Raw genomic sequence first — 21,491 nt, 5'->3', positions numbered from 1 at the left:
TGTAAATATAGGCGCCAATTATAGCATACAATTAATTGGCGCTGATTTCAGCACTGATTTGTTTGGTGCCATATAGAATCTTCCTCTGAATGCCTATGAGAATCTAAGGGATAGATATTCTGCATGGAGAGGCTCTTGCTTGTTTAAGCCATTCTGAGCTATGACTATCATGGCACGGTCCGGGCAGTACCAGAGGTTATACAGGCACCAGTGAAATTTAGTGCTGGTGCCCACATACCTAACTGGGCAAGCTGGACCACAGAAAATGCAGTCCGAGCTTTGCCTGGTTAGGCATGCAGATATAGCACTGAATGTCAGCCATACCTGCATAACTTCTAGGTGCCATGGCAGACTCGGATATTCAATGCAAACTTCCCCACTCCCAAAACTGCCTCATCATCCTATAAACTACCCCCTCCCAAAAACTAACATACCTGCAACTGACACAACACCCCACTATCTGCCAGATTCTATACATCGTGTCTAGGGTTGCGCGCCCAAATCTAAGCGTATTCCATAACAATGCGCATAATTTAATTGGCTTAACAACCCAATCAGCGTTGTTAACAGCAGTAACAAGCAATAATGTGCACTAATTGGCAATAATTAGAATTTATGCATATAACGTGCTAAGCTTTTAAAATGCGCAATTCAAAAAGGGATGTGGCTATAGGCAGGGAAATGGGTATTTTGTGGACGTTCCCAAATTTAGGCGCGTTGTTATAGAATATGGCCCAGTCCTCGCAAATCTACATGCAGGGATTTACGCCATGTTTTCATTGGTATAAATGGATGTGTGTAGTTATAAGCACTGGGATATCAACTAAGCGCATTCTTTATACCACGCCTAAATCTTATAGAATATGCTTAGGTGAAAATGATTTCCATGCGGATTTTCCAGGCGCCATATATAGAATCTCCCCCTATGTGTCCCAACTATCTCCTGCAATTGCCCACTGTTCCACAAATTACTCAACCCCTCAAACTAGGCCCCCATAACTGCATGCACATGCTGTGGTCTGGGGCAGATTATGCCATTGGCAAACTTTTACATGCTTCATGTCCACATATTTAGGGGGCCCTGTGAGATGTGCTTAGGACTCAGGAGGTTAGGATTACCAACTGTCTAGCGTTTTTCAGAAGTCAGCACAATCCGACATTAATGTCCAGAAGGTAGAAAGATGAGTAATGTCTGGACATTTTCCTGGGTTTTAAATCACTACTTGCAGTTCTCTAGTTTGTTTCCCCCTCCTCCCACCCCGCCCACTTCCATTGTAACTTGCAGTGGAGATGTATATAAGGCAGTGGGCACAGAACACTGAAAGGCAACTCTAGACACAGGAAGGGAAGTGGTGATCTGGAGGAAGTTTCTGTGCTGTTGAAATTCCTACCTGTGGTGGTGGTGGTGGTGGTGGTGGTGGTGGTAGTGGTGTTAGAGAAATGAACCCTCTCCAAAAAATGCTCTAATGCATTTCTATGGGAGAAGCAGTTCTAACAGCTGCTGTACACAGACTGCCAAAACTGTCTTCCTCTTTCATCTCCACTCAATCACAGACACACAGAAAGCATACATATACTCATGCAAGTATGTACAGAGACATACATACAAACACGCCAACAACCTCCAAACACACAAAACATCCATTTACATGCACGCTTTACATGCTTTCCCAATTTTGTTTGAAAATAATATTGGTAGGGATTAAGATTAGGGTGCCAAACATCTGGTTTTGACCTGGCCTGGACAGTTCTTCATTTGCCAGGTTGGTTGCCAGCAGACCCTTAAACCAGCATAAGCTTTTTTTTTTTTTTTTTTTGAATAGCATCAGGTTCCCCCTGCCTCCTGCCCACAGTGGTCTGGCAGCTCTCTCCCTTCCTTCCATCCCACCTTTTCTTCAGAAGAGAAGCCAGGTTGAGGTGTCAGGGGGAGCAGAGAGTGGACTGAGTAGGCATGTGTAAGTGTGAAGGACTGGCGTGATCATATAAAAACATAGGCATCAGCACCATCAGAAGTCCATTTGGGGGAGCAGTAGCTCCCCTGGCAACCCTCCTATCTATACCACTGCCTTTACTCCTTCCACTGGTCTGGCATCTCTCCCTCTCCCTCCTCCCTAGGCTCCTGTGGGTCAGGCTTCTCTCCCCTCTCACTCTCCCCCTCCACAGACCTCCAAACACAGTGAGTCACCAACAGGAATTAATCCCCTTCCCTCTGCCATGCCTGCTCAAAAGAAATTGCTTCAAAGGAAGCAGAGGGAGGGGTCTGAGGCTGGTCAGAAGCAGCATGTCTTCATCACTGCTGCTGCCAGTGAGCCACTGACCCTGTTGGGAGGACCACAAGGGGGGAAGGGAGAGATGTCAGACCTACAGGATGGGAGGGGGGAAGAGGGAGAGATACTAGACCCACAGAGGATGGGAGATGCCAGACATGGAGGGGGGAGGGGGAGACAGAGGGAGAGATGGCAGATCTGTGGAAGGGGAGGGAAGGAAGGAAAGATGCTAGACCCATGAGGAGGGGGGAGAGAGAACAAAAGATGCCAGGCTTATGGGGGTGGGGTGGGGGAGAGAGAGAGATGCCACGCTTGTGGGGTAGGGGGGACAAGGTGCCAGACCTATGGTGGGGGAAGAGAGCAGAATGGATTCCTGACTGGGAGGGGGAAGAAAGAGAGAAAGATGCTGGACCCTGGGGAGGAGGAGCAGTGGAGGAAAGAGGGAAAGAGAGACCAGATCAGGGAAGGGAGATGATGCTGGACCTTGGGGGGGGGGGGGGAATAGAGTTGCCAGCTAGATCTAGATTCGCCCGACATGGTTGATCCAGGATTGTGATTTACCCTAATGCATGCAGGGCCTTGTAGCCTAGATTTTCTTAGGGAATCCAATGGGGAAATCAGAACCACAAGTCCCTGCATGCAATGGGGTAAAGCCGGGGAAGAGAAGGGAGAGATGCTGGTCAATGTGTGTGTGTGTGGTGGGGGGGGGGGGGGGTGCCGAGATGCTGTTATGGAATAGGCTCTCACATGTGGCATCAGGGTGCCTACAAGGAGGCCCCCTAAACCACTTAGATAATATTTTATAGGTGGTATATCAAATAAACGAATCCATACCCATACTCACTTATAGAATTACCCCCTGTATGCTTAGTTCCAGTGATTTGATGTTTCCGTGTACTGTGCTTCATGCTTTTTGCATTTGGGTGTTATACATAGGCTGAAGAAGATAAGAAAAATCTGACCAGGATGCAGGATCTCATTGATAAGCTGCAGTTGAAAGTGAAGAGCTACAAACACCAAGCTGAAGAGGCAGTGAGTACCATAAGTGTCACTGATATTCATAAAGAGGTTTTCACTTCATTTTGGTGTAACTGTCATTGGCCATTGAAAGGTCAGTAGCTGCTTGTAATTAATGATGATCACTGACTTTCGTTAGTTCTGCCTATTTTATTAGTTATGGATAGGACTACATATTTTGGTTGTAACCATTCTCCCCCTTCTCAAAAGTACAAATTGATATGTTTGGTTAAAGTAAAAAAACACTGGGAAAAAAAACAATAGAAAAGATGGGAGAGAAGGTAGCAGACTCCTCTCCCTTCTATAAGAACAGCTCAAAGAGAGGGGAGTGAACAGATCAATCTCCTGCCTGTGGACCTTGTCCTAACAAGAAGAGTTCATCAGAAAAAAAGAGGGAGAATTTTTGAGTAAGGAATATACTTTCTAGAGGTATGCACGAGCACATAATCTGGTCCCCATCCCCAGTCAATTCTTATCTGTCCCCCCACCATCCCCATAGTTTTCTTTCCCAACCCCAACCCACATTTAAAAGATCTTGTAAATTCAAGCAAAACATAAAATGCACCCTATAGCTTGTTCAAATTTAAACACAAAACAATAGGCATAAATTTGTTAAATATGCAAGAAAAACATTATCTATTAACATGGACTATGAAAAAACAATCATTTCACACTGTGTAAAACAACTACAGGGATACAGTTCAGTTACATTTTACATTCCTCAACTGTTCGTCCTGAAACTGAAAAGAACGCTCTGATGATATGCTGGTGACAGGGGTTCCAAGCAGGAAGCAGGCAACATACAGTGGTGGAAATAAGTATTTGATCCCTTGCTGATTTTGTAAGTTTGCCCACTGACAAAGACATGAGCAGCCCATAATTGAAGGGTAGGTTATTGGTAACAGTGAGAGATAGCACATCACAAATTAAATCCGGAAAATCACATTGTGGAAAGTATATGAATTTATTTGCATTCTGCAGAGGGAAATAAGTATTTGATCCCCCACCAACCAGTAAGAGATCTGGCCCCTACAGACCAGGTAGATGCTCCAAATCAACTCGTTACCTGCATGACAGACAGCTGTCGGCAATGGTCACCTGTATGAAAGACACCTGTCCACAGACTCAGTGAATCAGTCAGACTCTAACCTCTACAAAATGGCCAAGAGCAAGGAGCTGTCTAAGGATGTCAGGGACAAGATCATACACCTGCACAAGGCTGGAATGGGCTACAAAACCATCAGTAAGACACTGGGCGAGAAGGAGACAACTGTTGGTGCCATAGTAAGAAAATGGAAGAAGTACAAAATGACTGTCAATCGACAAAGATCTGGGGCTCCACGCAAAATCTCACCTCGTGGGGTATCCTTGATCATGAGGAAGGTTAGAAATCAGCCTACAACTACAAGGGGGGAACTTGTCAATGATCTCAAGGCAGCTGGGACCACTGTCACCACGAAAACCATTGGTAACACATTACGACATAACGGATTGCAATCCTGCAGTGCCCGCAAGGTCCCCCTGCTCCGGAAGGCACATGTGACGGCCCGTCTGAAGTTTGCCAGTGAACACCTGGATGATGCCGAGAGTGATTGGGAGAAGGTGCTGTGGTCAGATGAGACAAAAATTGAGCTCTTTGGCATGAACTCAACTCGCCGTGTTTGGAGGAAGAGAAATGCTGCCTATGACCCAAAGAACACCGTCCCCACTGTCAAGCATGGAGGTGGAAATGTTATGTTTTGGGGGTGTTTCTCTGCTAAGGGCACAGGACTACTTCACCGCATCAATGGAAGAATGGATGGGGCCATGTACCGTACAATTCTGAGTGACAACCTCCTTCCCTCCGCCAGGGCCTTAAAAATGGGTCGTGGCTGGGTCTTCCAGCACGACAATGACCCAAAACATACAGCCAAGGCAACAAAGGAGTGGCTCAGGAAGAAGCACATTAGGGTCATGGAGTGGCCTAGCCAGTCACCAGACCTTAATCCCATTGAAAACTTATGGAGGGAGCTGAAGCTGCGAGTTGCCAAGCGACAGCCCAGAACTCTTAATGATTTAGAGATGATCTGCAAAGAGGAGTGGACCAAAATTCCTCCTGACATGTGTGCAAACCTCATCATCAACTACAGAAGACGTCTGACCGCTGTGCTTGCCAACAAGGGTTTTGCCACCAAGTATTAGGTCTTGTTTGCCAGAGGGATTAAATACTTATTTCCCTCTGCAGAATGCAAATAAATTCATATACTTTCCACAATGTGATTTTCCGGATTTAATTTGTGATGTGCTATCTCTCACTGTTACCAATAACCTACCCTTCAATTATGGGCTGCTCATGTCTTTGTCAGTGGGCAAACTTACAAAATCAGCAAGGGATCAAATACTTATTTCCACCACTGTATATCAGCTTTGGCCATATATGGGACTTCCGTTACCAGTAGATAGTAAGAGATGAGCAGAAGTCATTGTCCAAGCTCAATATATATTGAATAAGTCTCAAAAAAAATATCTGCCTCCGCGTCTTCTCTTTTTGGACGTTCTGTTGGTGGTTCAGCAATTGGCTGCACCTCAACTACAGCTTGATCTGATGGCAGTATTCGCAGCCTCTGCACTGTTCCACTCTTCTTTTTAACAGTTTTGTAAGCGATATTGCCGAGGATTAACTTCAGTTTTTGATAACTGCAGTCTATGAGAGAGTACGAAATTGAGATTATGACCTACGCAACCTATCCAGACTTTATCTTGAAAAGCTGCTTTCATATTGGCTGCATTATCAGTCACATAGATGAGACTAGCTTGGTGGAGATCATACTCTGCTAAAACGCTTGAAACAAAATCAACAAATATTCTCACCAGTTTATCAGTGGTCTCCTTCGTTGTCAAAATTACTGAACACATGCATCAATTTTCATCAAGGTGAGATTGTCTTTCATTTTTTTTTAAAGCTGAGGTGTTGGCGTCAAGTGCTTTCCAAATTGAAGTACCATTCACACCCCCATCATGATCATGCTTTCTTCTGCTACCACCACCTGTCTTCTGGGACTGCAGAGTGCCAGAGGGAAAAAGGAAAGAACAATATACCCCCCCCCCCCCAAGCTACATACTCTCCCACTTCTTCCCATCCCTCTCATCTCTTCCTCTTCTTTACACCTGGCTGTCTTGTCTTTTTACTGAACTCATACTACCATCCTCTCCCACCCAGTCCTCTCTCTCTCTGTTGCCTCCTCTCTTTATGTCATTGGCTGTTTTTGGTTTTAAGTTTGTGCTAGGCCAGGGGTTCCTAAACTTTTTAGGTTTGCGGCACCCCCCCCCCCCTGGCTGCATGGGTCTCTGTGGCACCCCCCCCCCCCCCCCCAAGACACACATTGGTCTCCCTTTCTCTGCAGGTCCCTCCTCTCACACCAGCACACTTCTGCCTTCCCTAAATCCAGCATCGCTCGCTACCTTCCTTCCTGCAGGTCCAGGATTGCTGCCACTTCTTTCTCCTTCCCCCGCTGCTGTGCTTGCAGCTTACATATTTGGGTGGTCCGCAATTTACACAGGCACTCTGGGGCCTTCCCATTCTGCTGTGTTCAGCCCTCTCTGATGCAACTTCCTTTTTACGAGGGCCGGACACAGCAGAGGGAAGTCTCCACAGTGCCTGTGTGAATCGCGGACAGCCCGAAGATGTAATCTGCACACACTTCAGTGGCAGCAGGGGAAGAAACAGGAAGCAGCAGATGCTGGACCTTAAACACCAAAGATCAGAAGTCCTAATAATGAACTACAAGGGTACTAGTGCTACTATATTTTAGGATAAAATTGGATAGCAATCATTTCTTTTAAAGGAATAAATATGGCTCTGTACTGTGCGAGTCAGAATTTGGGATGTTTTTATGAGTTACTTCCTTCAGAAACTCCCTTCAGAGACCATTTCAAAGCCTTTTATCCAAGTTAATTTGTTTTATATTTATAATATGCTAATCCACAACAAAGTGGCTTACAAATAAAAACATACCTATATCACCCAACAATTAATATGATTGAGTGCAAACACACAAAAACAAAACAGTCACTGAACGTAAACACCAGTCCCCAAGTGGGGTTGTCCTGGGTAAACTGGCTCTCTGAAAATTGCTCTTACTCAATCTAGCTAGAAGCACATGTCGTATGGAATACTGCATGTGTTTGTAGGCAGACAGAAGGCGGCATTCCCAGCAGTGGAATACCTAGGGTAATTGACACCTGGGGCCGGTCATTCTTTAATACCCCCCTCCAAAATCCAGTACTAGGCATACCGAGAATATAAAACACTCAGGACCTATAGAGCAATTCTAGCATACTATAAGCAGTAATTTCTATGAGTCACACAAGGAAAAGGAAAGCATCTTAAACACTACTGTGAGCACTAGAACATCAATTCACCTAATGTAAAAATGAAACCAGACAGAATAGTACAGATCGTCGATACTGCACAGTCAATGCCAACTGAAAGCCATGTCTTTTTCACAAACACAGATACACCCTAATCCACTAAAGAATAAGTAATCATAAACTTTCTATTTAGACAAAAATTAAACTGAACCCCCCAAGATGCTAGATTCTGCATACAATGCAACACCACAGAAACAGAAAATGTAAATTTGAAAAAACCAATCACCACTTTACAAATTAACAAATAGAACTAAAACAAATATAGAAAATAAAATAATACCATTTTATTGGACTAATACATTTAGCTTTCAGAGGCCAAAACCTCCTTTCTCAGGTCAATATAGTGCTGTTACAGTAGCCTATCCTGACCTGAGGAAGGGGGTTTTGGTCTCTGAAAGTTAGTCAAAATGTATTAAAATTAGTCCAATAAAAAGATTACCTTATTTACATGTTCTATTTATAAACATTTATTAACACATCTACAATACTACTTTATCCTAAAGCAAAAAATAAAAATATTTTTTTTTATTTACAGCTTGTTGTCTCTGGTTTCTGCTTTCCTCATCTTCTTTTCACTGTCTTCCTTCCATCCAGCATCTGTCTTCGCTCTCTCTCTGCTGTCCCCTCCATCCAATGTCTGCCCTCCCTCTTCCTTCCATCCACATCTGCCCTATCTCTCTCTTCCATCCACATCTGCCCTCTATCTCTGCCCCTTCCATCCACCATCTACCCGTCTGCCATCTCTCTCCGCCCCTTCCATCCACCATCTGCCTGTCTGCCCTCTCTCTTATATCCACTGTCTGCCCTTTCTATCCCTTCCATCCACTTTCTACCCTTTCTCTCTGCCCCTTCAATTTACCATTTGTCCTCCCTCTCCCATCCATCCAGGGTCTGCCCGCCCTCTCGCTCTCCCATCCATTCAGGGTCTGCCCCTCCCTCTCGCTCCCCCTTCCATCCAGGATCTGCCCCCTCATTTCGGCCCCAAGTTCCAGCCCCATTATCCCACCTGCCCCTAGTTACAGCCTCAGCCCACATCTCCCACCTGCTCCCCTTTTTCAGCCACCAGTTTCAGTCCCACTATCCCATCAGTCCCCAGTTTCAGCCCCAGCCCTTTTCTCCCACCAGTGCCGAGCTTCAGCCCCAGCCACTTCTCCCTGTCCCCTTTTCAGCCCCCAGTCCTCATAATTTCACCCCCTGCCCCTTTTCAGCCCCAGTTCCAGTCCCCTTCATCCACATGCCTTGCATTAGGGCCCCCTTTTCAGCCCCAGACCCATTCTCCCACCTGCCACAGGCATGGCCCCATTCTCCCTCCTGCCCCCTTCTCAGACCCCAGTTCCAGGCCCCTTCTCCCATCTGAGCCCCCATCCCCTCCCCATTCCCCACCTGCCTAACAGCTCCGTGGACAGACGACCCTCTTCTTCTGCCACCCGGCACCTGACCCAGCCTTAAAAAAAATCCGTGAAGCGACGGTGCAGCGCCTCGCGTCTGTATGCGTGTAAAGGAAGCAAATCGCCTTGTCGGCCGGACTTCCCTCACGGTGTCCAGCCCTCACGGAAATAGGAAGTTACATCAGAGGGCGGGACACTGTGAGGGAAGGCCGGCCAATGAGGCAATTTGCTTCCTTTACACGCAGAGCAAACAGACGCGAGGCACTGCACTGCCGCTTCACGGATTTTTTTTAAAGGTTGGGTCAGGTGCCGGGTGGCAGAAGAAGAGGGTCGTTTGTCTACGGAGCTGGTAGACAGGTGGAGACTGGGGCGCCGACGGAGCACCCCCCCCAACTGCTGACATCCAGGGCGGACCGCCCCACCCTTGGTACGCCACTGATTCCCAGGGCCTTTTTGGGCAGGAGGGTTGGCATATGACACTTTTAAATTGTATTTTCATATCTATATGTATTATTTTCCATAAGACTATAACCACAGAAAGAGCAGGTGCTAAAATCAACAGATTCTTTGCATTCATGGAATTCTTTAAAGGGGAAGTACACATGTGTTTTTTATTTGTAAATTGATACTAGGCTCCTGGGTACTTTGTGCTCAGGTATGCAGTTAGAAAACCACTCCCAGTTTGAGTTCAAATATCTTTATTACTTTTTAACAACAGTTTTGACTTAACAATAAGTTATCCAACAACTCCTACTTACAGTACTTTAGTGGACCCTTGAATCTCCTGTCCTCTGCCTTAACCCCTCCCCCCCAAGTTTGTTTTGAGGACTTTGAAAAAACTGGTATCATATCTACCCCAAATGTTTTCACAATATATCTCACACTGTTTAAAAAAAAAGTTTAAATTTTGTTACGGTAAATGTCAGAGTGAAACTTACAACTTCAAGTAGGGAGAAGAGGTTAGAGAATTTTACACAGTAAATGATTGCAGCTGGAGCTAATCCAGATGTGAAATGTTTAGCCTATGGTACATGCTTTAGCAGAGTAACACGGATGGAAGGATAAACCACTTAGAGTGCAACAAACTTTTTTTTTGGTTTCGGTTTTGGCCAAAGCCAAAAATGGTATGGGATGCCCCTCACTGAACAAAAGCAGGTCCTACTCCTGACCCCCCCCCCCCAAACAAAATTAGCTCCCACCCATAGGATCCCCCCAGGCCTACCTTACAAACTGTGGTGGACTAGTGGCCTAGTTGGGCAGAAGCAATCCCCAGTCACTCCTGCTCATGCCAGCTGCAGTCAAAATGGCTGCCATATTTCCTGCCAAATATTCTGTGGGAGGTAGTGGCAGCCATTTTAAGATTAGAGTCAGCATGACCTGGCGCGACATGGCTCACTCCTGCCTATGCTGGCTCCAAAGTCAAAATGTCTGCTGCATGAGTTTTACAGGAAGTCATGGTAGCTATTTTGACTGTAGAGCTGGCATGGGCAGTATCTGGGGATTGCTCCTGCCCCAACTAGTCCACCAGGGCTTGTAAGGTAGGGCCAGGGGGCCTGCTTTGTTTTGTGGAGGAGGGAAGTGGAATGGGGCCACTTTTGTTCAAGGAGGAGTGGGGGGAAGCGATTCAGTTTCAGCTGAAACAAAGGCTGAATTCACATTTTGGGCAGGTTTTGGTGCCAAAACTGAAATTCAGTCGGCCTCTAAAACCGCTCTCTCATCCTCATACAATACTAGGATGTGATGCTTTACAAAAAGTCTTGAAAAAAGTAGCAAAACATTTAGCTATTTCTAATAGGAAGAACAATCAAATCAGTACTTGGCAAAGTACAAGAAACTGCAGCATGAACTGGATGACGCTCACGAAAGGGCTGACATAGCTGAGTCTCAAGTCAACAAACTGAGGACCAAATCAAGAGATATCGGAGGAAAGGTATGGAGAATGCTCAGAAACAGGTTATGATCTTTTCCTACACAATTCTTTTTATTCTTTCCAACCCAAAGGGGACATTGGGGGATTATACTTAATGGGATGAAAATGTCTGCTTGTCTATCTGGTGGCAAAAACAAATCTCTGAAAACTTTAATGGAATGGCACCAAATTTGGCAATGGACAAACAGGGAAAAAGACACATTTAGTTTGAAAATGGGCCAACCTCAGACTGAGGAGGTTCCAGAGAAATAAGAGTCATTCCCTCCCCCTCTGAAAAAAAAAATGGCCCAATGCAGTTCTGTGGGAGACATAGGAGCCAACTTAGCAAAATGATTGGGAGTGCTAAATACAACACAAACTGCCCTTTCTTGGACATAGTGAAGGAGCTTGCTCAGAATTTGGCGTGCTCAGCACCCACTGAGCTGGCTCCTATGATGGGAGAAGCAGTTCCAACAACTGCAGCATTGAAACTTTGATATATTGAAACACAGCCATTAAGGAATTACCCATTTCAAACTGCTCCTTCCATTTCTTCTCCTAGTCACAGACACGCACAGAAACAGTCACACGTGCATGCACACACATACACAAATGTGGAAAAAATTCCATGAGGCACACTTTGCATACCTTCTTCACCATGCACACCTCTCTCTTTTCCCTCCCCCACTATCCATTATCTCTCTAGTCCCCAATGATCAGAAGCAAATGCGGGCACTAGAGACTATTAGTGCCATATTAGTACCCCCATTTGCTGCAGCCCCATGATCAGAGCTGGTGTGTGAAATGAGCTCGCTGGCTCTGATCACAAGTAGCATGCATATGCATGCAAAACAGGGGCCTATTCCTCCCCAATGCTCAGTGAGAGTGCAACAAACATTGGCGCTGCTCCCATGGCAAACCTACTCCAGCTCGGAGCTGGCATTAGGGTTTGTAGAACATTGGGGAGGAATAGGGAGTCCTGTCCAACATTTGCATGCTTACAGCCCCCCCTCCCCAGACACAGGGGCTGGAGGTCCAGTGCCCCTCTAACCCTCCCTGACATTTCCCTGATGGCCCAGTGATCTTCTCCCCACACCCACCAACACAAGGGCATAAGGGGACTAGAGATCCGGTAGACCTTTAGCCCTCCTACCCCCCCCCCCCCCCAAACACCAAAAAAATGTCCCTGGTGGCCCAGTGAGCAACCCTAGCCCCACCCGCCCTGGTGGCCTAATGCCCCTCAACCCACCTGTATATTTAGAGAGGAGGAGGGATTAGCACCCCCTCCCTGTGTATCCTAGGATGCACTGGGCAGGACTTCTATACCATATAAGGGAAAACTCACTCCTCCCCTCTAAAGGTATAGGTGAGGGTAGGGTTGTCCACTGGGCCACCAGAGAAATTTTTTTGGTGTCAAGGGGAGAGGGGGGGGGGGTTAGAAGTCCACCGGACCTCAAGCCCCCTGTGGCTGAGGGGGGGGGGGGATAAGACCACTGAGCCACCAGGAAAATTTCTATTGGGGTGGGGGGGGGGACCTCCTGTTTGAAAGGTCTTTTTTTTTGACAGCCTGGACCTGTCAAACAATTTCTGAGGGAGGCTTGTGCCTTGGGTGCTTGCCCAGGCTCAGTCCTCCCACAGAAGTCCCCCCCATGATCAAAACTAATAGTACACATAAATTTGCATGCTTTTAGTTTTGATCATCGGGGCTTTAATTCCCCATGCTGTTCTGGCGCTAATTTTCCAGCGCTGTTCCGAACAGTGCGGGGAATTTGATCATCGGCATCTTAGTGATTCAGCTGTTTATTTCATTGGCTTTGTTGTATAAACTATAAAAGTTTAAGCAGTCTCCTAACCATGCATGTGCTAGTCATGACCCCTCCTCCTTACATCCCAATGCTCAGTGCTAACAGCGCACATAAAGTTTGCATGCCATTAGCATTGAGCATTGGGGAGGAACTGTTTGAGCAGTATTTTCTGGTACTGTTTTGTACAGCACTGGTGTTTTGAGCATCAGCCTCTAAGTTTTTGTGCCTGGGGCAATGGAGATAGGTGACTTTCCCAGGGTCACAAGGAGCCACAGTGGGAATTGAATCGAGTTGCCCAGGTTCACAGCGCACTATGCTAACCGTTAGGCTACTCTTTCACTCCAGCCCTACTGTCAAATTTTTGTCCCATGAACTTTAATCAGCACATTGTAACATAAACTCTGTGTTTTAGGTGCGGGAGGAAGAATGAAAATGCACAGCTTCAGTAGCTGAAGGACAGGAGGTGGTCTGCTGCTCCTCCCCCAAAACACATTTTATTCATTCACTTTCCAAAGCACAGGATGAAGTTGAAGACTGGAACACTTAGCAATAAAACAGATTAAAAAATACAAATCATCTTGTTCCTTCTCTCATTACTGACAGATCACGGAGGGACTTGGCAAACTTCATAGATACTAAGGTTATGTGCTGCTCCTGTAGATGCGGCCTTTCAAGTCTGTCTTCATTCTTGTAGCTAAACAATGCAGCAGGGCCAAGCCTCTAGGTGCTTTTGATTTCCTCATTTCTGAACGTAATGCACACACACACACCTCTCTCAGTATTATTTATAGAAATGAGAGATGGTGAATGGCTTCCTTCTATTATACCTCTACCTGGCCAGTTGTGTTTTCAGGATATCCGCAATCAATGTGCATGAGAGAGATTTATATACCATGAAGCAGTACATGTAAATCGCTCTCATATATATTCATTCTGAATATCCTGAAAACCCAACTAGGTATTCATGTATTTGCAAGGGTATATGCACAGCAATGAAGACAAGGTGCATATGGGCAGCACTTCCACTTATGCACATAATTTATAGAATACTCTAAGTTACACGTGTACCTCTGGCACTTAGGTGTAAGCACTGACACCAGCTCTATGGCTTGCATAGATGCTTGTGCTTTATATACCCGAAGCTTGTACTCTATAAAAGGAAAGTAGCCGCCTACTTACAGGGATCCTGTTATAGAATTGCCCTGTATATGCCAATCAGAGCTGTCTACATCTACAGTTCTAAGAGGTTGATTTTCAAGTCCCCTTCCATACATAAAGGTTTATACATGGAATGAGATTTGTAAAAATGGAATACCGCAACACTGTGTACAATTATAAATGTAGTACACTATATGCAGAATTTATGCAGACAGGACTTTCAGGAAAGGGGGGAGGGGTTGAGGCAGCATTAGTACTGATGCACATAATTTTACATTTTCAAAAATATATGCATAAATTTATATGCAAACAAATCCAAGCACCAATAGCTGGGGTGAACCTGTATGAACACAGGGGAAAACTTTTCTCTTTGAAAATCAGTGTAAAGTCTGTGGGTTAGAAAGTACGCACAGACTGTATGCCAGTACACACAGTTTGAAAGCTGACCCCTAAAAATTTGGGAGGAAAGGAGTAAATTATTAAAAGAATGAAGAAACAAAAGGGCCCTTTCAGAGAAATATGGTTGTTAAAAGAATTTTACCAATGATATTCAAGAACACCACGAGACCAAGTCAGGCTTAAAGCAGTTTCATTTCTTGCAAGGAGACAAATCCAACATACCCTCATGAAGTTGTCTGCCCTCCCCATACCTTCCCATTTCTTATATACCTTTTTAGACTCTCATCTACGTGCAGCTGTACATGAAGCATATCTTTTAAGCTTGGATGAACATGTTACAGTTTTAGACCATTAGGAGGTTTTTACAAGCTAGCCTAAAAGCATATCTAAGAACATTATTTTTGTTACATTTGTATCCTGCACTTTCCCACTCATGGCAGGCTCAATGTGACTTACATGGGCCAATGGAGGGTTAAGGAGGGTTAAGTGACTTGCCCAGACTCACAAGAGCTGCCTGTGCCTGAAGTGGGAATTGAACTCAGTTCCTCAGGACCAAAGTCTACCACCCTAACCACTAGGCCACTCCTCCACAAACATTCAGTTCTTCTTGTAACACACAAGGTCAGAAGCCGTTTCTTTTCTTATAATCTACACTTGTTTAGTATATGTTAAAATGATTAACTCAATAATTTCCCTACAATGGTAAGTTTTTGCACTTACCATGCATTAGGTGCAAAGACCAGTATACAATAACGGTAATGCCGGTGCAGTACACACAGGGGGCATACCCAGCATCTGTCTTGCATTTACTATACAGAACAGACACTCACGCACAGGCACCACATTACAGTAGTGGCCAGCTCATTTAACCCTCCCCTCCCCCACCCCCCCAAAAAAAACATACTGTTGCCCTGGCACCCTACCCTCTCCATCATCTATTTCACTAGCCTAGTATCCCATCCAATTTAGGGTAGTAGTGCAAGACTGCTGCTAGAGATCATCAATGCCATTTTATACCCAGGGCCAGATGGGGTGGGAGTGAAGGGGAATCGCTTCTGCCCCCACCTCTAGATCTCCAAAGATCAACCAAGTCCCGATGGTGCGGAAATCGAGGGATGAGTTGGGTTGGTGTGATGGTCTGAAACTGGGCATGAGGGTTTTTTTTAATGTTTCGGATCACATTAGTTGGGGGTCTGTGGGGGGGGGGGGGGGAGGAAGAGATAGGATGGGGCACTGTCAGGGGGAGCAGAAAGGAGGAATGTATGCCTCATGTTCTGCAGGAAGGTTGGATCAGCCATGCTACCGGATTCTGGTTGCATGGTTGCGCTTAATGACACCTCTTGAGGTGGTGTTAAATGCAGTCGCCTATTGGCAGTTGTTACTGCTAGAATGGGGTACTGACCTACAAGCTATCATCACAGGCCACTTCTCTGCTCTGCCCCCATCACTCTCACCCATCTCTTAAAACATCTGAAATACACATTAGGTATTGCCTCCCCATCAATAGGGGAAATGGCACGGATATTTTCTTTAAAACATCACTTTCTATAACTATGAAAAATAGTCTCTAACTCAGAAGGCAGATGGGTTTATATTATTGCTTCACTGAATGATGTAAATACAGCATCTGTATGTTTCTTCAAATCCTTAGACACCCTTTCAACTATTACATGAATCCCTATAATTTTAGGAGACCTTCCCTTCTTAATTAGTAACTTAATTTCACTCTAATTACAAATATTTGTCTCTACCAAAAAGTAACTACAAACACTATTCTCAATTCAATTTTATTTACGAAAAAACTCTGTAGAAAAAATGTTCCTAAACTTGAATCCTATACAGCTTCCCCCAGCTGCTAATACCATCTACACTCATACACATATCACAAACAATCACATGCACTCTCGCCTATTACTAAAATAATCTCTCAATCATTCTTCTGAAGGAACAAGGTGGATACAAATAATACTTGCACATACACATACTGATTCCATCTTCCAATAAACGAAATAATTCTTACAATTTCACACCATATCTTCTACTGCTCAGATGTAAACAGCATATGTAAAACCTCCATACATTATGTGTGACAACAAATTGAATGCATATCCACAAAACTAATTAATTTATCCAAAAGGGTAACTGGCTCATCCAAACCCCTAAAATATTTGTCCACCACAAAGTGCAGTACTCCTTATTTCCTTCAGTGGTCGAGTGGTAAACAAATCTGCCAAAATGTGTTTTTTTGTTACATTTGTACCCCATGCTTTCCCACTCATGGCAGGCTCAATGCAGGGTTAAAGTGACTTGCCCAGAGTCACAAGGAGCTGCCTGTTCCTGAAGTGGGAATCAAACTCAGCTCCTCAGGACCAAAGTCCACCACCCTAACCACTAGGCCACTCCTCCACAACCTTACAGCACTCTTTTCAGTTTTCGTTTATCAATTAAAGCTGGCGTCAAACCTGACAATCATCAGTGAAAACTGGCAATAAACCCGACGCAGTCGCTGCATTTCACTGAATGCGTCATCAGAGGTTTAACTACACATAAAGATAACACACTATGGAGAAAACTAGATATCAACACTACCTCCCTTCCCCCATAAAACTAAAAAATATATAATCAATTATTTACCTTATTGAAAATTCAAACCGCATATTGGCTGCATACACAGAGTGACCCACCACCAGGTACCAAAGGTTGTGGCACTCTGCTCACAAAAACGCTGGAGCATGCGCTTTGACCTCCACCTAAGCATTTTAAAGGAGTCTAGAGTTTGTCAGGTGCTTATCCCTAGCCATTCCACTTCCTTGTTTAAACCCAACGGGGTCACTGTTTTCCATTCACAAATTAATTGTTGTTCCTTAGAAAACACTTCTTTGCAAGATCATCCCCCCACTACTCATATCAAATTGAATCAGAACTACAAATCTTAAATCTGAAATGTCATGCTTATTAATTACCCAATGCTTTACTAAGGGCGTCTCCAATTTTGATAATCTAATATTGCTAAGGTGTTGTGCTAACTTATGCTTCAATTTTTAAAATTTTGCCCAATGTACAATAATCCACATGGACAATCGCATATATAACCATGTCTGAATTAAAATCTGTTTTAGATCTCACAAAAAAAACAAACAAACAAAAAAAACCCAAAACAACCCCCCCCCCCCAACTTTTATTCCTTGTTTGATATGGAATGACAATCGAAATAGTCTCTAAAGCATATTGGAACTACGTACAACCCTTACATTTAGCATTAAAACCTACTCCATGATTTTTAATTCTATTAACCAATAATTTCTCCCCAATATTCTACCCCCATGTAAATGCAAAACGTGGCTCACTCGCAAAACCCTGGTGTATACCCAGTATGGGCCAATACTTGCTAATCTTTTTTACCATAGTGGACCGTGGTCCATATGGCAAAACACACGTCAGCCTGTTTTCCGTAGTACATTTTTCATTGGGACATATCAATGATGTTCTGTGAACATTATATGCCCTTTTATAAGCTTTATTAATAATTTTCCTTGGATAACCTCTTTTCTCAAAACGTCTCATCATATCCTGTGCTTGAAAAATAAAATCCTGCTTCTCAGAACATAGCCGACGAATATGCAAGAACTGCTCAGCTGGGATACTATTTTTCAAAGTGGGTGATGGGTCCTATAATGGAGCAAGGTGTTTCTGTCTGTTGGCTTTCTATATGCCTTTGTTTTAAATTTCCCTTTATAATAATTTATCTGTATATCCAAAACTTCCACCTCCTGGCCACCTCACAATATGAACACATTTGGTGGATTTGTTTACCACTCGACCACTGAAGGAAGTAAAGAGTACTGGACTTTATGATGGACAAATATTTTACAAACATTGGGGTTTGGATGAGCCAGTTACTCTTTTGGATAAATAATTTTGTGGATATGCATTCAATTTGTTGTCATACATAATGTATAGAGGGTTTACATATCTGAGCAATAGAAGATATGGTGTGAAATTGTAAGAATTATTTTGTTTATTGGAAGATGCAATCAGTATCTACATGTGTAAGTAGTATTTGTATCCACCTTTTTCCTTTAGAAGAATGATTGAGTGACAGATTATTTTAGTAAAAGGAGAGAGTGAATGTGATTGTTTGTTGTATGCGTATGAGTGTAGATGGTAGCAGCAGCTGCTGGGGGAAGCTGTATGGGATTCAAATTTAGGAAGATTTTGGCTGCAATGTTTTTTAGTAAATAAAATTGAATTGAGAATAGTGTTTGTAAAATTTTAGGAGATTTTAACTTATCCCTTAATCCCCTATTAGATACACAATCATGCAGCCCAGCTTCTTCCTCTAAAAACAGACATACAGTGGTGGAAATAAGTATTTGATCCCTTGCTGATTTTGTAAGTTTGCCCACTGACAAAGACATGAGCAGCCCATAATTGAAGGGTAGGTTATTGGTAACAGTGAGAGATAGCACATCACAAATTAAATCCGGAAAATCACATTGTGGAAAGTATATGAATTTATTTGCATTCTGCAGAGGGAAATAAGTATTTGATCCCCCACCAACCAGTAAGAGATCTGGCCCCTACAGACCAGGTAGATGCTCCAAATCAACTCGTTACCTGCATGACAGACAGCTGTCGGCAATGGTCACCTGTATGAAAGACACCTGTCTACAGACTCAGTGAATCAGTCAGACTCTAACCTCTACAAAATGGCCAAGAGCAAGGAGCTGTCTAAGGATGTCAGGGACAAGATCATACACCTGCACAAGGCTGGAATGGGCTACAAAACCATCAGTAAGACGCTGGGCGAGAAGGAGACAACTGTTGGTGCCATAGTAAGAAAATGGAAGAAGTACAAAATGACTGTCAATCGACAAAGATCTGGGGCTCCACGCAAAATCTCACCTCGTGGGGTATCCTTGATCATGAGGAAGGTTAGAAATCAGCCTACAACTACAAGGGGGGAACTTGTCAATGATCTCAAGGCAGCTGGGACCACTGTCACCACGAAAACCATTGGTAACACATTACGACATAACGGATTGCAATCCTGCAGTGCCCGCAAGGTCCCCCCTGCTCCGGAAGGCACATGTGACGGCCCGTCTGAAGTTTGCCAGTGAACACCTGGATGATGCCGAGAGTGATTGGGAGAAGGTGCTGTGGTCAGATGAGACAAAAATTGAGCTCTTTGGCATGAACTCAACTCGCCGTGTTTGGAGGAAGAGAAATGCTGCCTATGACCCAAAGAACACCGTCCCCACTGTCAAGCATGGAGGTGGAAATGTTATGTTTTGGGGGTGTTTCTCTGCTAAGGGCACAGGACTACTTCACCGCATCAATGGGAGAATGGATGGGGCCATGTACCGTACAATTCTGAGTGACAACCTCCTTCCCTCCGCCAGGGCCTTAAAAATGGGTCGTGGCTGGGTCTTCCAGCACGACAATGACCCAAAACATACAGCCAAGGCAACAAAGGAGTGGCTCAGGAAGAAGCACATTAGGGTCATGGAGTGGCCTAGCCAGTCACCAGACCTTAATCCCATTGAAAACTTATGGAGGGAGCTGAAGCTGCGAGTTGCCAAGCGACAGCCCAGAACTCTTAATGATTTAGAGATGATCTGCAAAGAGGAGTGGACCAAAATTCCTCCAGACATGTGTGCAAACCTCATCATCAACTACAGAAGACGTCTGACCGCTGTGCTTGCCAACAAGGGTTTTGCCACCAAGTATTAGGTCTTGTTTGCCAGAGGGATTAAATACTTATTTCCCTCTGCAGAATGCAAATAAATTCATATACTTTCCACAATGTGATTTTCCGGATTTAATTTGTGATGTGCTATCTCTCACTGTTACCAATAACCTACCCTTCAATTATGGGCTGCTCATGTCTTTGTCAGTGGGCAAACTTACAAAATCAGCAAGGGATCAAATACTTATTTCCACCACTGTATATTACTAAATATTTTGGAGGATTTAGATTTGATATTTGGAGAATATTACATCCTTCTACAAAAGGGGGCCTAGCTATTGTGGGATGAGTCCCTCGGTGATCACCCCACCCTTGAAGGGTGGCCTAGCATTTGAGTATCGGCACCTTTTTTGCAAGAAAAAACGCACTGAGAATAAGTAACCACAAACAGGTTTTAATCATTGTAAACAGCTAGTTTTAATCATTGGTAAGGCCTACTAGTTAGCATTAGCAGTATAGCAAATTTTAAATAAACTATAAACTAAAAATAGAAACATTTAGACAAAAATTAAACAACCCCCAAGAAGCCAGATTCTGCATACAATGCAACACCACAGAAACAGTGATAGTGATATATGTTCCCTAAATATAAAGATAGCAGTTGTAAATTTGAAAAAACTAACAAATGCCAATCACCACTTTACAAATTAACAAATATAAATAAAATAAATAAGGAAAATATTTTATTGGAATAATACATTAGCTTTCAGAGGCCAAAACCTCCTTCCTCAGGTCAATACAGTATACTGCTATTACAGTATCCTGTCCTGACCTGAGGAAGGGGTATTGGTCTCTGAAAGTTAAGTCATTTCTATTTATAAACATTTATTAACACAGCTACAACAGTACTTTAACCTAAGGCAAAAAAAAAATCTTTTATCTACCTTTGTTGTTGCTGGTTTTTCCTTTCCTCAACTTCTCTTCACTTTTTCCCTTCTATCCAGCATCTGCCTTCTCTCTCTCCCTGCCCCTGCAATCCAGTGTCTGCCCTCTCTTTCTTCCCCCTCCATCAGTGTCTGCTCTGTCTCTGCCCATTCCATCCACTGTCTGCCCTCTCTCTCCCCCTTCCAACCACTATATGCTCTCTCACTTTCATCCAGGGTCTGCCCTTCCATCCACCATCTGCCCTTTCTCTCTCTCGCTGCCCCTTCCATTCACCATTTGCTCTTTCTCTTCCATCCATCCAGAGGCTGTCCTCCCCCTCTCTCCCGTCCATCTCTACCTCTTCTCTCCCTTCCATCCACCATCTGCCCTTTCTCTCCCATCCATTCAGGGTCTCCCCTCCCTCTCTTTCCCTTCTATCCAGAATCTGTCTGCTCTCTCTCTCTCTGCCCCTTCCATCCACCCCCACCCCATGCTGCTGCTCCTGCTTCAAACTAGCAGCAGCAG

General features: G+C 44.3%; 1 protein-coding gene across 1 annotated transcript in view; it reads left to right on the top strand.

Moving 5' to 3' along the window:
* MYH15 (myosin heavy chain 15) overlaps positions 1-13,472 on the top strand; it is a 160,287-nt gene extending 146,815 nt beyond the window's left edge. Inside the window, exons 41-43 of the mRNA XM_030204176.1 lie at positions 3,204-3,299; positions 10,878-11,012; positions 13,209-13,472. Coding sequence (XP_030060036.1) covers positions 3,204-3,299; positions 10,878-11,012; positions 13,209-13,226 — 249 coding nt within the window. The 3' untranslated portion in view covers positions 13,227-13,472. The remainder of the gene's footprint in view (positions 1-3,203; positions 3,300-10,877; positions 11,013-13,208) is intronic.
* The last annotated feature ends 8,019 nt before the right edge of the window (positions 13,473-21,491 follow it).

The sequence above is a fragment of the Microcaecilia unicolor genome, chromosome 5, assembly GCF_901765095.1.
Source record: "Microcaecilia unicolor chromosome 5, aMicUni1.1, whole genome shotgun sequence".
NCBI lineage: Eukaryota > Metazoa > Chordata > Amphibia > Gymnophiona > Siphonopidae > Microcaecilia > Microcaecilia unicolor.
This window is presented reverse-complemented; position numbering and strand designations above follow the sequence as displayed.